The following is a 17,743-nucleotide window of genomic DNA, read 5'->3' on the forward strand; positions in this document are numbered from 1 at the left end:
TTGCCATGGGATTCTCTTCATTTCATGACTTATATCCTATCCTTAAATGCTTAGTGGAAGAACTCTTGGTAGTCTATAACCATGCTGCTGGAAATTGATGTGGAAAATTCCTCTCTGGGTCAGGGTATTCTTACAGTGGTTGTGGTCAACTGGATAGATCTTGCATTTTCCTTGCAATGAAGCTCTGAAATGATTTGTTCCTTTACTTACTTATTGGGGTAAGTGTATAACGTAGTTAATTGAACTTTGTAGAATGGATGGAAAGGCGGAAGACTTTCAAAACATCGTCCTCTACACTTGTGTCTCCACAACAGGCAGCTGCTGTCCATTCTACAAAGCTTCATCATGAATACTTTGCCTAAACAATCTATAAAAGAATATAATATAGTTATTTCTCACTTACTCTATGGCTTGACTTGTTTTTCTAGCCACATTACACATGCATTTTGTGCCCAACCCCCTTAGCATAACATAGAAAATTATTTTGCCAGTATCATTTGCATTGGGTGAAGAATATTCTCTGCTTAAGATGGATATGGGATTCCACCAATTGATATTTCTACTAAGTCACCCCTCTATCCTAGTGGGTGCCACACTCCATAAGTTTTCCATTTTTGTCACTATATTCTCAAAATGGAGTTCAATTTTTTCAATTTCATTATCTACACTAGTCTTTCCACTGTATTTTAAGTATGCAAATTTAAATTATAAACTGCATTCTGATGCTAAATTTATTGATAAATATTTATAAAGAAACTGGTTATATGAAATTTTAACTATAACTGTAAAAAGGTGATGACACATGCACTTTGACCCACTTAGATTAAAAGATTAGAGGCTTTGTAAAATAATTGTTAGTAGATTAAAAAAAACTTGTTGAAATATTAAATTGTACATAATGTTTATATTGCTTCAAGTAATGGTAATTCTAGTTGTTTCAAAGAGTCTATTTCATGTCTTTTTGTGAGTTGGAGTAAGTGATGACTTAAATAACTTTTAGATGTACTTAAAGGAAATGTTATGTTAAACACAAACATAAAGAAATGCAAGAATGAAAAGAATGAGTGATACTAATTTAGATCCCATTTCTTTGCTATACAGTATTATGTTTAATAACATGTGGGCTATTACCTTTTCTCCCACCAAGTAAATCACAAATGCTGTTATAATCATGAGCATTACACATTTATGCAGTTTTCATGAAAATAAAAGGGATTTTATGTGATAAAATTAGTTATTTGAAAGAAAAAACTCTTCAATTAGCTTTTCTTTCAATTAAGCTATTTTGATTTTTTAATAAGAAATCTAGACCTACTAGTATAGGCTTATAAAGAATCTTTTCATTCTAAATATAATCCAATAAGTTTTAATTTATTTAATAGAGTAAATAACATCTTAATGAACTGTTATTACCATTTAAGTAGAATTTTATACAGTTACAAATATTGATTTTAGTTTTATATCTTAACCATGATGTTAGGACCAGTTTTGTACTTTACACGAGGAAGAAATTAATTAACAATAATAATATTTTCACATATAATTTCTTTAGAAATTGAAATGGTTGAAACTATATTTGTCCATCAAACTATGTTCTACTTCAGGAGAACCCAGAAGATTACAATGACAATAAAGGTGTGACTAATATTGAAGAACCACCCACCACTGCTATGCAGGAGCAGCAAGTAAGATATTGTAATTACTGTTAACTTAAAAATAAACAATCTTTTGTTTATACATGTTATGCAGAAGCATCCAACATGTAAAGGACTAAACTTTCATCGAAACTATAACAAAATACTCACCCTAGCCATATCCACAGTCACAGAAGAAGAAAATGAAAAACAGATTATTATGATGTCACAAGTCCAGAAAGTTATGGCTGGACATGGGCAGGTGGGTTAAGACACTTGACTTATAATCTGAGGGTCGCGGGTTTGAATCCCTGTCACACCAAACATGCTAGCCCTTTCAGCCGTGGGGGCATTATAATGTGATAGTCAATCCCACTATTCGTTAGTAAAAGAGTAGCCCAAGAGTTGGTGGTGGGTGGTGATGACTAGCTGCCCTCCGGAGGCTCTAGTCTTACACTGCTAAATTATGGACGGCTAGTGCGGATAGCCATCATGTTGCTTTACGCAAAATTAAGAAAAAACAAACCAGAAAGTCATAAAATATAAAGAAAGAGAGAGAAATGTTAAGTGAAAGTTTCACACTTTAAATTATGATGATATTTCCATAATTCCATAACAGGTTGCAGTTTTTACTAATTCTATATGACATTTACTGTGTGTTGTGCTTAAGTATACACTATAAGTATAGGAAGAGCTAATGCTATACTTCAGGTATTATGTTTTTATACTAAGAAACAAGCTCATAATCTTTGCTATGTATTTCATAGCAAAGAGAGTTTTCAATAATTGAATAATTTGTCAGATTTGAATTCTAAAGCCTTGTGAAAACTACCTGATACTTACAAATATACATGCCAAATTTGCCAGTGTGCTAAGTTTTATTTAAAATATAAAACATTTGAGATTTTTTTAAGCCATTCAAACATGAAGGCATGAATACTATTCTAACTTTCAAAATACAGTTTTCATTTTCTTTAAATAATTTTAAGTACTGAGGCTTCCAATGAATTAGTTATATCTTTTTTATATTGGTCTGGGCATGACCTAGTGGTTAGTGCATCCAAATTACAAATCCAAAAATTCCTAGTTTGCATCCCTTTGGCAGATGAGCCAGGTGGTTAGGGTACTTGACTCATAATGTGAGGGTCATAAGTTTAAAACCCTGCCACACAGAACATACTTGCCCTTTCAGCTGTGGAGGCATAATTATGTGATGATCAGTTCTACTATTTGTTGGTAAGAGAGTAGCCCAAGAGTTAGTAGTGAGTGATGATGACTAGCTGTCTTTCCTCTAGTTTTTCACCTCTAAATTAGGTATGATTAGTACAGATAACACTCGTGTAACTTTGCTCGAAATTCAAAACAAACAAACTGTTGCCAGATGACACATCTTACACTTTAGGACCACAGGTATACTAAATGAGTGATGGTCAGTTCAGGCAAGAGTAACCCCTAAAGCTCCTGGTGTATGCTGTTGACAGTTGCCTTTTCTCTAGTCTATTGGGGATGACTGATTAGAGTTTAGCAGTTAGTGGTTTTTGCTGATTAATATATCAGTGACCTCTGTAATCAAACATGCACAGAGACTGGCCCCATATTGCAGAAACAATGTTGACTGTAGTTTTGAATTCGCTACATTTATCTGCACAAAATATGGTAAGATTTTAGTCAAATTAACAAGTGAGTTGAACACAAAATTTGTTAAATGCACATTTTTACTTCAGATATATTATGAATCACCAGCATTAGTCTGATTCAGACTGAGAAGTTACACTGGAAGATGATGTACTTGTGATGAATAAACATACCTGTGTCCATCATACATTATACACTTACTTTTGCATAATCTCAGCATGTATATAGTTTTTCAGTAACCTTTTATTTTGCATCCGATGTTTGCTTTTCTCTACCATGAACTAGTGCTAAATCAGCAGTATAGTATAAAATGAATAGTTGATAACTCTGACATCAAATACTTAATAAATACCATGTTGATAGTACTCTGTAAAGATCATTGCATACCTACTTCTACTCACCAGTACAAATAGGATTGATCATTTATTAGCATTCTTTGAATGATGGTATAAAAAGTGATAATAATAAATAAATTAATTGATTGCTGGAACATTAACAAACATTAATAACTGAATTTAATCATAATTTCAGTCAGTCAGTTTAATTATTTGGAATTGTTTAGCTTACATGACACTAGTGGATGTAATTGTTGCTTATAGGTGTATGATGGCTGTGGTAGTCTTTTTGTGTTGCTTTGTGAGAAAATTCTAAACCTAACGTATCCTTTGGGGTTATAAAGTTGCACAACTAACTGTTATTTTCTTTTGTGAACTTTATTTAATGTTTAATAAATAAGAGTTTCTGTTTTTCTTACATTCTGATGTTCTTTAAAGAAATGTTATCAATATAAGGTAAAAAGCTACCACTGTATATTTGCTATTGTTTTTCTTTTTAATCTTTCTAGAAAAAAATGTTTTGTGTAAAAGTCACGTATGTGAGTAGTGATGCAATACGTTTATATTAAGGGGCTGCAAAAGTATGTGAAAGTGCTTTCATACATCTTACTATTATTCATTTAAAATAGAGTGAAAACTTTAGAAGCACAAACCAGAGACTTGTTTCAACCTTTCAAACAATGGATAGTTCAGCAGAAACTAATATTTTGAACGTGAATGAGTCAGGACCTGTCTCATGGAATGACTCGGGCAACAATCTGTCTTCCATCTACCATGGAGACTGGCCCATTGATAGAGGTTTGTATTGCACTGGCAAAATAGAAAAATGTTCAGAAAAATAAACAGGTTAAAGAAGATTTCATTCTTAATTAGTTTCAATCATAGATTTTCTGATTTCTTAAATTTGTTACGTGATATTTTATAATTAGCCTTTTCATGGTTAAGTGGATCCTTGAATACATTTGCATATTGGAAACATTCTAGCTTTGATATCTGTTATAAACTTTTTGCATTTAGTGATGTGGAACAGTGGGCCAACTAATGTAGGTGATAACAGCTCCCTTGGTGCTGGTTTAAACCAAGAAACTTCCAGTTTGATGAGCTTCAATTCCACTGCTTCCACAACCCCTATCACTGCAAGACGTTATCCACCTCAACAACTGGGAACTAAGGTGTGGTATACATTGTGTTAGGCTTTTTGCATGCTTTTTTTTGTTCTTCTTCAATAGAAACAGAATTTTGAATGTGTTGCCATTGTCATTTTAACATTGCAACCTCTAGAAGAAAATTATTATTTTCTTGACACTTAGGATAACTTCATACAGATACTGATACTTTAAAGCATTGATGAACATATCATCCATCTAAAATGAACTTAGTTGTGAATTTTGTATGGATTTTTTTATTTTTAACGGCAGTTAATGGTGGGTTATATAACTTGAACAAATATTGTTATAGAGCTAGTTTTATTCACAATACTTTCATTTAATAAATCCTTCACCATGAAGAACTATTTTACAGTACATTCTTAGTGAACTAACATAAATATTTAAAACCGGAACAGTATATGTGTTTATGTTGAAACTGCATATATGTACGTAATAACTACGTATATATATGTACATCATAACTGGTATAATTAATATAATCTATGGTTACCACAAATTAAGAACCTGTGTTCTTGAAAATTAGTGTACTTGTTGGTTAGTAACTGCTTCTGATAGCTTTACTTATGATATGTTTTTATATTGTTTTTCAGGTGGAAATGGTTTATAGCTTGCTATCAATGCTGGGTGCACAAAACAAAGAAGACATGAGTCGAAAATTGCTACTTATGTCTGGCTCCAGAGAAAGCTGTGTTGCTATGAGACAAACAGGTAAACTGAGTGTACTTTATCTCAATTCTTCATTATATTTCTTTTTTTTAAAAAAAATTAATATAACTTTAAGATATCTAAATATGTTGATAAAATGTTCTGCAACAAAATGTCACAGTTGTGTAAATTGTTTATTTTTCCTATAGGCTATGTTAATGTACATTTTATGTTAAGTAACTTAAAGATTCAAACATTATCTGTTGTCTGCTTCACAAAAGCAAAGGATGTAACAGTCTTCTGCAAATAACTGTTCTTGACCATTTTCTAGTTTTTACCTAAAAGTAAAATAGATTAACTTAAATGTACTTATACATACGTACGTATAAACGTACAAACAAACATACGTACGTACATACAACAGTTCGGTCATTGCATTTTAATGTTGTGTGGTTGTGATTTTTGTAACATTGCGTAAAGCTCTTTTACATTGAATTGCCAAAACTTTCTTAATGTCGGGATACTGTAAACATTCTAACTGTAATTCATCTAGAATTTCCCATTTTCTTTAGTATTTTTATGTTATTAGTATTTAAAAGGGAAACAATGTTTAGTTTTTACACAGTTTTTAAAATAGAAATAGGTTTAGAAGTTTTAAAGAATACTGTTTGCTCATGAGTACTTGTTTGTAACAATATATGGATTGGTATGGATATGCAGATAATTCATTATGAAGCTTGTTTTTTCATCCCTTTCATTCTTCATTCTCCTAGCTTTTGTCACTTTATATAACTTTTAATTATAGAAAGTTGTAAACCTTGTGTCAAGTTGTTGTTATGATACAGTGCTTGAAAAAATAGACCAAAATTGAAAATGCCTTTCCAAGAATAGAAATGTTAAAAATAACACATCCATCATAAAGGCTCTAAAAGTGGGGAAAAGGATTTAGATCTCTGATAATTCATGTAGTTGTAATATGCAACATGAGCCTACTGGAAACAAACTTTGGTATAGAAATATTGTCATAATTTAAGGAGAATTTATTCATTGAGGGGTTTGGATCATTGGGGCATTAGTTGTCATTAACATTTGTGATATTCTGTTTGTTATCAAACAGTTGTAAAGGTCAGCAATGTTTGATATATTTCAAAGCAAAATCTGCTGTGAGCTGTATCCTAAAGGTGTCTAATGACACCCTTGTTCTGTATTAATATGAACTGTGCTGTTAATAATAACTTTGATAAAGTCTATGTGTACTTTTCTGTATGAATGGCTATAATAATAGTCTGATGTTGCATTCCATATTATTTTTATTGATAGGAATTAATTTTTAAAAGTCACCTAATTGGTTATTTTGTTTATGATATATACAGAAGTCTCTTCTGTCACTTAGAAGTCAATCATAAGGTTTAAATCGCTCCGAATTGCTCAAAAACTATGGCTATACACACAAAAAAATCTATGTTTATGTTAAAAGCTACTGGACAAACAAAAAACAAACTGTTATTTACCTACAAGTGTTTCAAAATGTCATTACTAGAATGTAGAATTCCATTTGAAACCAATGGTATAGCTGTTTTGACACCTCAGTAAGTCAGACAGTCATCTATATCATATTCATATAATTGTTACTTTGATTCTTAGTTGCTGTAGTTATAGGAAACTTTCTTGAAAACTATAATTACTTTATCCCAACCACAGCTGCATAATAGTTATTTAACGGATGGCTGGTAACAGACTTTTAAGGCCAGTCATTTGTCAATTACATAATAAAGTGCAGTCTAATAACAGTAAGGCACAAAACAGCTTACCTGTGATGATGTCAAGGAACATGTCCAGTGGAGCATTGTTGTTTTTACTGGTGATTAGTATTCCTCTTGCAGCTAAGTAATTGTATAATTATATTAACTTGGATAGAATCAACCTCATTTTCATACATAATTGTGATGTATATGGAGGTGGTGAAAAAATGACTTCAACATGAATTAACATTGAAGTACCTTTCAAATCATTTAATCTTGCAGACTGGTACTGTTAATGCCATGTGTTATAGGTAACAGATTCTACACTTATTTTACCTGTGCATTACAGCACTTTATCTTCTTTGTGCTAAATTGGTGGGCACATTCAGAGAATGTTGTATTCTGCATGCTAACCTTGCTTCAGTAACACCAAGAATGTTTTGGATGCTTGTTGGAAGATACATCAGATCTCATCTAATGACACAAGACAAATTATACCTTGGTAATATACCTATTACAGGAATAGTTGAGGAGATCCAATGACATTACCAAGAATTATTTTAAACATGCAACATCAATATCGGGGGGCCTTCAATGTTTAAGGCGACTGTAGTCCACATCAAAGTAAAACATTATGAATTGTTAAGATGTAAAGATCTTTAAAAATATTATTTACAAGAATAGTCTGAATGTTTTACACATGATTAATCATCAAATTACTAGTTTTTTTATAAAACTTACCTGAGGGGGTGATTCACATTACTTTATAATAGTTTTGCCTTATCATGGTTAAAATATCATAAATTCAAATCATCAATCAATTATTTTGTATCATACTTCAAAATTCTAATTCCTGTAATTTAAATGAAATCATAAGTATATTCTTAGTTTTTGTAAGTGTAGATTTAAGAATGATTTTGATTTTGGGGTTTTTTATTATTATTAGTGAACTAATTAGCCAAAATTTACCATGCATTTCACATCATTTGATTCAGTGTATTTGCAAATGCAAAACTACTGACATGTTGTTAATGCCTATTTTTGTATATTTAAATATTAAAGTTATTGCATTTTGGTTTCTTGTCCATGTTGTTAATTGCATGAAGTTATTTACTACTTAAGCTTTGTTGTATGGTGCAATATAGGCTGTCTACCTCTGTTAGTTCAACTATTACATGGTAATGAAAAAGATGCCAGTTCTAGTGAACAAGACACCAATATAATCAGACAGACTGTTCGACAGACTCGTAAACAAGCTTCTCAGGCATTACACAACATTGTCCACTCTCATCCCGATGACAAGAGAGGCCGTCGAGAAGCAAGGGTCCTTCGATTGCTTGAGCAGATCAGAGAATACTGTGATCATCTGAGAGATATCGAAGCAAACATTGCTAACAGGAGTACCTATGGTATTGAGTTTGTAAAGTAGGATTCTGATAATTATTTGAGTTTTATAGTCAGATTTAAAGGTATGAATCAATATTTGTACACTGTTTTCCTACAAAACTACATGTAATTACCTTAACGTTTTTTCTAGTACATTGTATAACTTGTCATAAAGATGTTTTTATTAAAGAGGTATAAAGACCAATGAAAAGTTTGCTTCTGAACATTAACTGAATTATAGATCTTGACATTTTTGTTTTATATTTTTATAAATTTTAAAAAAGTAGAATAAAGGAATTTTAATTCCAAGGTTATTTTAAGCTTTAGTACTATCTGTAGTTGGATAGTGTAGGTTTAATCAGTGATTACTTTTTAAATGTTGCAAATTTATCACAGAATGAAAAGTTTAAAAAAAACAAAAGATGGGTTTTGACACTTTAGCATAAACATAACTATTCTAACAATGCTGTCTTTAAACAGTGTTACCTATCAATGTATGTCACATCCTATTGTGATAAACAAAATACTTAAATGGGAAGTTGTTTAAAGGTAATGCTCACATTTAAAAATGTATCCAAAATAGGAAAAATTACCTTAAACACAATTGCACAAGTGATTTCTTAAACATAGAGAAATAAGGACGTGGAAATGTTGAATTCTGAAAGAGTACCCGTTAGTAGTTCCTCATTTGTTGGCAGAATTCTTATATTAACTTGTATTTTTTAAGATTTCAAAGAATGTCGTTATATTGTGTTTTGTTTTACCTAAAGAAACCAAGTGTGTCATTACTCTCATTTCATTTTCAGAAGATTCAAATCAACATCCTGGGCCAGCTATTGCTGCTCTAATGAAGCTGTCTTTTGATGAAGAGCATAGACATGCTATGTGTCAATTAGGTAGGTTTGTCACATTTGTCATGGATTTCAGTTATGTTACTTACCCAACATAGAAAATAATTAATAACAGGGTTTGTATAGGTGCTTCAAAACCTTGAATTACATGAAATTTATTTTTTTAAATTCATTGGCTGGTAAACTTTTAAAAAATGCATTTAACTGCTGAAATAAAAAAAATCATTGAAAATGGTAATGCCAGGAAAAAGTGTTTATCTGATGAACAGAAAGCTTTTCTCAGTGCAAAACCATATCAACCTGTTGTTATTTAACAACTCATAAAATCAAAGTCAATAAATACATGTACTTTCATGTAACATTCATTCGTACCAAACACTCATGTGGCTGTTGTTAATCTAACAGTCAAGAATTACACAGATATGTGAAGTTCCAGCTATAAGCTGTGTTTGAGCTCTGCCCACATATTTTTCTTCCAAAAACTTTTCAAGTTAACAGAGAACATTCTTGCAATAATTAGGACATGTCACTGTCATAGAAATGTTGCTGAAATTAGTGATAAGTTTTAAACTAGTGTTTTACTTTTATTAAAGGATTGTAACCACACATCTAATATCTGAAATAATTGCAAAAAGTCAAGAACTTTAAGTGAGTATAAAGTAGATTTTCAATTTTAGTGTTTGTGTGAGCACCTATAGAAAACAACTTCAGTCTTACTTTATCATTCCTGTCATTAGTTGTTACTGTGTTACAAAAATAATCTTTTTTAATACCTTATGCTGATGTGTCGGGCATTATCATAGGTGCATATAAATCTTTGTTGCTGAAATTAGTGATAAGTTTTAAACTAGTGTTTTACTTTTATTAAAGGATTGTAACCACACATCTAATATCTGAAATAATTGCAAAAAGTCAAGAACTTTAAGTGAGTATAAAGTAGATTTTCAATTTTAGTGTTTGTGTGAGCACCTATAGAAAACAACTTCAGTCTTACTTTATCATTCCTGTCATTAGTTGTTACTGTGTTACAAAAATAATCTTTTTTAATACCTTATGCTGATGTGTCGGGCATTATCATAGGTGCATATAAATCTTTGTTCAGTATTAACTGACACACTACTGCCAAGACTTTCAAACAATACTTGATGTATAGTGTAACATGAATTTGCAAAACTCTTTTGCAACTGATCAGCATTTGAGAAACATAATGTTAGTATTTTCTTACATTTTGTCAAAATTATTTATTTATGAAGAACCTGTTACTGTTACAATTAGCCAATTGTGTGTGTGTTGCTTGGATGTTATTGCAAATGCTATTTAGCAAAGTAAGATATCTGTATGACAAATTATTTCATTCTTAAATTTTAATTTTCTATCTAGTATGTAGCAAATAATGGTAGTAGCTTTTTTTTTCTAGATTTTAACTCTAATATAGATCCCCTCGGTGTGGATTCCTGTACGTGGTGAGGGGACCTCCCAGGGAAGGTTCTGTTCTTTCAGTTTATCTCCTCTGGGATGATGTTTATCCACCCACATGTTTGCTGTGCGTGGCGACCCATGAAGGGGAGGAGAGGATCCTGGTGGTTGAGGAGTCCAGCCCTAACACACCACTTTGGCCTTGAATTCCTTTAGATGAGCGGCCTTTAGGCGACTCCCCTTCGGTTAATCGGCTGGTCCACTTGGGCTAGAGTCAACCAAGTACCAGTGTTGAAAGTTCTCAATGGGTGTTGTGGACATTGCGTCTGATGCTGGTGTTTAGGTATAGTGCTTACGAAACCCTGGCGTTGCTGCAGTGTCCTTGCATGACATTGTAGTGCATCCCCTTGTAGGGCTCCATGGTGGGTGGGGTCAGTGGGTACTGAAATTTTCCTTTTTCCTATGGATCCTCCTTCAAAAAATTTAAATAAAATAGTGAAAAAAACAGTCAATAGTTAAACAACCACGTTTTGAAGACTCTGAGCAGCAATCTTCAACATTTCTACCACCAGTTGTACCTCATTTTCTCATCCTACATTCTCTTTCAGAAAAACCTTAAGGGCAAATATCCCCCTTTTCTATTTAGAAGGGTCTGGAGGGACTTGCTGGCTTTCCAAAGTCAGTAAAGAAGCTTCGATCTGGAGACATATTGGTTGAAACATCCACATCCCAACACAGTGAACTCCTCTTGAATTCAAAGGCAATTGGGGATGTACCTATTGAGGTTACACCTCATGCTACCTTGAATTCATCACAAGGAGTTATTGTTCAGAGGGATTTGAAGAACATCCCCGAGTCAGAGATTCTTGCTGGTTTCTCCACTCGAGGAGTTTCTGCAGTGAGTTGCATCTCCACTCGCAAAGATGGGGTTACACTGCCAACAGATATCCTCGTTTTGACATTTACATCACCACGTGCACCTGCCACCATCAAGGCAGGTTATATAAATTGCAGGGTATGGCCTACATTCCAAACCCTCTCCGATGTTTCCAATGTCAGAGGTTTGGCCACTCAAAGACATCATATTGTGGTTCCCTGACATGTGCTCGTTGTGGTGGCAAAGACCACGATGTCTATGAGTGTGACATGGACCCACATTGTGTCAACTGCAATGGTTCTCACCCTTCCTACTTTCGTTCTTGCCCAAAATGATTTGAGGAAAAAGAGGTGCAGCATTTGAAAACGACGCATAACATTAGTTATCCTGAGGCTCGGAAATTGCTGTCTGCCACTCCATCTCGGAAATATGCTGCTGCACTTCCTTCCACAACTACAGTGGGAGTGCAGACAGATCTCTCTGTGCCTCCAATAGAATTGTTTTCAAAACAAATGAAAAGCCTTTTGACCTCCTTGGTTAAAAAAAGTTGATGAATCGACTTCCACACCCATCTCTGTTCCTCCCATACATTCCAACAAACCTCAAGATCCACATCCTTCAGTTTCAAATACAGGCATTTCTTCTGATACATCTTTTTCTCCCACCCCAAGATGCAAAACAATCATTCATTTGCATCCTCAGTCATTGGAATTCCCTTCCAATAACAAAGACCTGCCCAATCGACCTAGGGCAGGATCCATGGAGGTCGATAGACCTCCTCTGACTAAGGACAGTAAGGAAAAAAGACGTGGTCGTAAACAGAAGGGTTCTCCAGCCACTTTGCCTACCCGTCGTTAAAAATGGCCACCCTGATACAATGGAACTGTCGAGGTTTACGTTCTAATCTGGATGATATCAAAACACTGATTGCTTTCTTCCATCCTGTATGTCTTTCCTTACAAGAAACATTTCTGAAACCTGTTGATACACATCAGCCACCATTTGGCAGTTTTCTCTGTACAGAAATGACAGGCTGTGTGATGGATGAGTACATGGAGGGGTGGCACTGTTGGTTGATCAGCATGTGCCCACCCTGTCTTTGTCACTTAACACACCCTTGGAGGCTGTAGACATCCGTGTTTCCTTGGGTCATACCATCACTATTTGTTATCTCTACATGTCCCCTGGAGAGACATATGATCAATCAGACCTTGATGCTCTCGTTGAACAGTTGTCGTCTCTCTATTTCTAATCGTGGGAGACTTTAATGGACATCATCCCCTCTGGGGAAGTGCTGTTATTGATATGAGGGGTCGCTCTGTAGAGCATTTGTTCTCTGATAACAATCTTTCTCTTTTCAATACTGGGTCTTCCACTTATTTTCACACACCTAGTCAGTCCTTTACCGCTATTGATCTCTCGGTTTGCTCCCCTTCATTATTTTCCCATTTTTCATGGAGGGTTGACACTAATCCACTAGGCAGTGATCATTTTCCTATACCTTTGAAAGAGACTGGCCGTAGTCGATGCCACCCTACCTGCGTGCCCCGGTGGAAGCTGGATCAGGCAGACTGGTCCACTTTCACTGCTCTCGCAGAACTTGATCCTGCCATCATGAATCAGCTATCAATAGACGACTGTGTGGCAGTGGTATACAAGCAGCTGCACAGTGTATTACAAAAAACCTCGACACGTTTTCCACGATATCCTCGTCCATGGTGGAATTCTGCTTGCCACTTTGCACGGAAGGCTCAAAAACGGGCCTGGAATACTTTCCGTAGATATCCCACACTTTTGAACACCATCGCTTTCCAACAGGGCCGTGCACATGCTAGGTGGGTAAGACGTCAAAGCCAGAAGGAATCTTGGATTAAGTTCACAACTAGCATATCTTCTACCACCAGTTCCAAGGTCATATGGGACAGGATTTGAAGGGTCAGTGGGCACTACAATTCTGTCCAGGACTCCATCTTACTCTCTGATGGCCAAGAGGTAGCTGAAGTCCGGAGCATTGCCGATACTCTAGGTGAAAGCTTTTACCAGGTATCTAACACTTCTGCTTGTTCATCCATCTTCTTGGCCATCAAGACTCGGGCAGAGCATTCACCTCTTTCCTTTCAAACTGACTGTCTTTTTTACTATAATTGTCCCTTCACAGTGGTGGAACTGAAAATGGCCCTACATTGGTCAGTAAGTACATCTGTTGGACCTGATGATGTACACTATGACATGCTGCGCTATCTCTCTTCTGCTACTCTTGATATTCTTCTAATTGTTTTTAACTGGATCTGGCAGGAGAATGTTTTTCCTGATGCCTGGTGCCAGGCTATTCTCGTACCTTTCTCTAAACCTGGGAAAGATCCCAAGATTCCTTCACACTACCGTCCAATTGCTTTGACGAGCTTTCTCTGTAAGACCTTAGAGAGGATGGTTAATGCTCGTCTTGTTTGGTTCCTTGAATCAAACAACCTCCTCTCGCCCACTTAGTGTGGGTTCCGATGACAGCATTCCACCACGGACCACCTAATTCAACTTGAAACATCAATCAGAGAATCCTTTCTCAAATGCCAACATCTTGTTTCAATATTCTTTGACATTGAGAAGGCTTATGACACAACATAGAGGTATGGCATTTTGTGAGACCTCCATATATAGAGATTACGTGGCCATTTACCCATGTTTATTAAAAAATTTTTAATGGACAGGAGATTCCAATTTCGTGTGGGTTCGACACTTTCCCTTTCTTTTGTACAGGAACTTGGGGTCCCTTAGGGCTGTTTTGAGTGTCACACTTTTCAGTATAAAGATAAATGCCATCACTGAACAACTCCCTCTCACTGTTGCAAACACTCTGTCAACAACTTTCACATTTCGTGTCAGTCGTCGAACATGAGATATATTGAGCGGCAACTACAAACTGCCCTCAATCGTGTACTGAAGTGGACTATGGCAAACGGCTTTAATATTTCTCTCTCTTAAACCATTTGCATGCACTTTTGCAGCCAATGGGGTATTCACCGTGATCCTGAACTCCTTATCGGTGAAGTTTTGCTGCCAGTGATTCCTGAGACCAAGTTCTTGGAGCTTATCTTTGACCGTAAGCTGACCTTTATACCACACTTAAACAGCTACGGGTCAAATGCACAAGAGCACTGAACATCCTCAGTGTCCTCTCTACTGCCAGTTGGAGAGCGGATCGATGTTCTATGTTAAAGAGATATCATGCTCTTATTCGTTCAAAACTCAACTATGGATCAGTGGTCTATGGCTCTGCCAGACCCTCGGCCTTAAAGATGCTGGACCCCATTCATCATCAAGGACTTCAACTCTGCACTGGGGCTTTCTGCACCTCTTCAGTTCAGAGCTTATACGTGGAATCTCACGAACCTTCTCTGCACCTTCGCTGTTTGCAACTGTCTTTACTATATTCTTTGAAACTTCATTCCTTACCAAAGCATCCCACCTGGGGATGTGTTTTCTTTCCTCAGTGGGCCTTACTTTTTCAAAACAGATGATCTGCCATTACTCCTTATGGCCTTTGCATCCAGGCGCAATTGGATGAATTGAGTCTGTCGTTGGAAAACATTGCACAATCCACTGGTCAGCCCATCCCCTCATGGCTTATTGCAGCCCCCAAATGTGGCCTTTCTTCAAGTCATCTGAAAAAAGCAGATACTCCCGATTGGAAGTACTGTCTTTTATTTACTGAACATCTTTCGAACAACATTTCTATTTCAATTTATACGGATGGTTCAAAATCAGGTGACTCTGTGGGCTCTGCCATGGTTTGTTGTGGTTCAGTGGTTGCGCGCAAAATCCCCTCTACAGCTTCTGTGTTTACTGCTGAACTGTACGCCATATCTCTTGCCCTGGATCATATTGAAGCTGAGCAGTACTCTGACTGCACTATTTATACTGACTCCCTTAGTTCTCTGCTGGCCTTGGAATCACTTCATGTTGGCTCACACCCTGTTCTCATTAACATCTACTTCTATTCAGTTTTTCTGGATACCAGGCCACGTTGGTATTCGCGGGAATGTGCTTGCAGACATGGCAGCTAAATCTATCTGCTCTGGCACTATCACCACTGTGCCTATTCCGTACATGGACTATGGACCTGTATTCAAGGCTCAGCTCCATGCCAGCTGGCAGTCCACTTGGAATGAGCAACATGACAACAAGCTTTTTCAAATAAAACCCTATATTGGGCTTTGGCTGTCTAGCTTCCGTAAGGTTAGGAAGGAGGAATTTGTTCTAACTAGACTACGCATTGGTCACAGTTTTTTAACTCATCATTTTCTTTTATCTGGAACTGATGCACCAATGTGTAGTTTGTGTAACACTCAAATCACTGTAAGTCACATTTTACTTTCCTGCCATCGTTACGACTCTCAACGACAGCACTATTTTAAACATGTTCTGTCCTAGGCTTTGTCTGTAACATTGGACAGTGTTATTGGTGATGGTGACACTGTCCACCTTGATAAAGTTTTTAGTATTTTAATGGCCATTAATCTTTTTAACCTCATTTAAATGTTTGTTATTTATTTATTACACTTTTTTAATTGTGGTTCCCTTTTCAATCTCTGTAGTTCAGTTTGACATTGTAAAATGGCTAGCACATTAAATAACTTGACACCACGACTGGAAAGGCCAACTTTAGGTGATTAACGCTGCTGTTTGAACTACCCATTAGTCGTCCTGGGGATTTATTACACTTTTGCTGCATGTATTTTAACACTTTTCTTACTTTATCTTTTGGTACTGGCCATAATGACACATAACCCGGAACCAGGACTGGAAAGACCAACTTCAGGTGACTGACAGTGGTTCTTGTACTTACCTGTTAGTCTTCCTGGCAGGTTATGATAATTACCATTCTGCTACAGAAAACCCTTTTCAACTTTGTAGACTGGATGTCAACATTGGTTTTATGCCATTTTCTATTTTTAATTGCTGTTTTGTTAATACCTTTGTTTCCTTTTACGAATTTTACTACATTTACTTTACTTTTATCTTTTAACCGGACATTTTGCTAATTATTATTACGATTTTGCTATATGTCTTTTAACACTTTTCTTATTTTACCTTTTGATAATGCCTGTTATAACAACATAACCCGGAACCAGGACTGGAGAGGCCAACTTCAGGTGACTGATGGTCTTTCTTGTATTTACCTGTTAGTCTTCGTGGCAGGTTATGATCATTACCATTTTGCTGGAGAAAGTCCTTCACAACTTCTCTTACTCTGCTTTCTCTCTTAACATTGTAGACTGGGTGTCAACATTGATTTTATACTTTTTCTGTTTTTCAATGATGTTTTGTTTTACCTTCATTTCCTTTTATGTATTTTGCTACATTTAATTTATTTTTATCTTTTTACTGGACGTTTGGTGCATATAGACTAGATGCTTTGTGTCATAAAACAGTAAATCAATCAATCAATCTAATATAGATCCATATGTATTATGGGTATATTTTGGCATACATGAATATATATTGTATTTCAAATTGTCCTTTTGTCTTTATCTGTTACTCTGTCCTTTTAAATCTTCCTCCAATTATTGTAATGTTCCTACAATAAAGATGTAAGTTGCAACAGTACAAAGTACATTGGGAAACTCACTAAACAACTGAACTTGGAGTAAAAAGTTGTTTGTACATATGAATAATTATTATTCAGTTTGTGTATATTTAACCAAAGTTATATTTTTTTTAACTTCTAAATTATTTGTTGAGCTTAATTGTCTTGGTAACTGCAAGGTGGAAAAACATTAAGTATTCTTATGACTGTAGTTTCATTGTACTATACAAGTCATTGAAAGAATCAAGCAGCTTGTTATGCTATAGAGACACATAATAATTAAGGAACATATTTTGTATTATCCAGTTTTTTTGTTTTTTAATTTTATTTGGCTATTTTTTTACTATTCACTATAATAGTATTCTTCATGGTGTCAGTTTATCTGGAGCCTGGTATGACCTGGTGGTTAGGGTGTTTGATTCACAACCTACTGGTTTTTGATTTTGAACACCATCACTGAACATGTGTG

General features: G+C 35.3%; 1 protein-coding gene across 6 annotated transcripts in view; it reads left to right on the forward strand.

Annotated features, from left to right (window-relative positions):
* Positions 1 to 17,743, forward strand: part of LOC143232736 (adenomatous polyposis coli protein-like) — a 74,720-nt gene that overhangs the window by 37,122 nt on the left and 19,855 nt on the right. For 5 of the 6 annotated variants that reach the window (XM_076468514.1, XM_076468517.1, XM_076468515.1 and 2 more), the window contains 6 exons: positions 1,605 to 1,685; positions 4,234 to 4,402; positions 4,622 to 4,776; positions 5,364 to 5,481; positions 8,306 to 8,569; positions 9,353 to 9,442. In XM_076468514.1, coding sequence (XP_076324629.1) covers positions 1,605 to 1,685; positions 4,234 to 4,402; positions 4,622 to 4,776; positions 5,364 to 5,481; positions 8,306 to 8,569; positions 9,353 to 9,442 — 877 coding nt within the window. Of the gene's footprint in view, positions 1 to 1,552; positions 1,686 to 4,233; positions 4,403 to 4,621; positions 4,777 to 5,363; positions 5,482 to 8,305; positions 8,570 to 9,352; positions 9,443 to 17,743 lie in introns of all 6 variants that reach the window. The other variant, XM_076468519.1, reaches the window with a different exon arrangement.

The sequence above is a fragment of the Tachypleus tridentatus genome, chromosome 11, assembly GCF_004210375.1.
Source record: "Tachypleus tridentatus isolate NWPU-2018 chromosome 11, ASM421037v1, whole genome shotgun sequence".
NCBI classification, from domain to species: domain Eukaryota; kingdom Metazoa; phylum Arthropoda; class Merostomata; order Xiphosura; family Limulidae; genus Tachypleus; species Tachypleus tridentatus.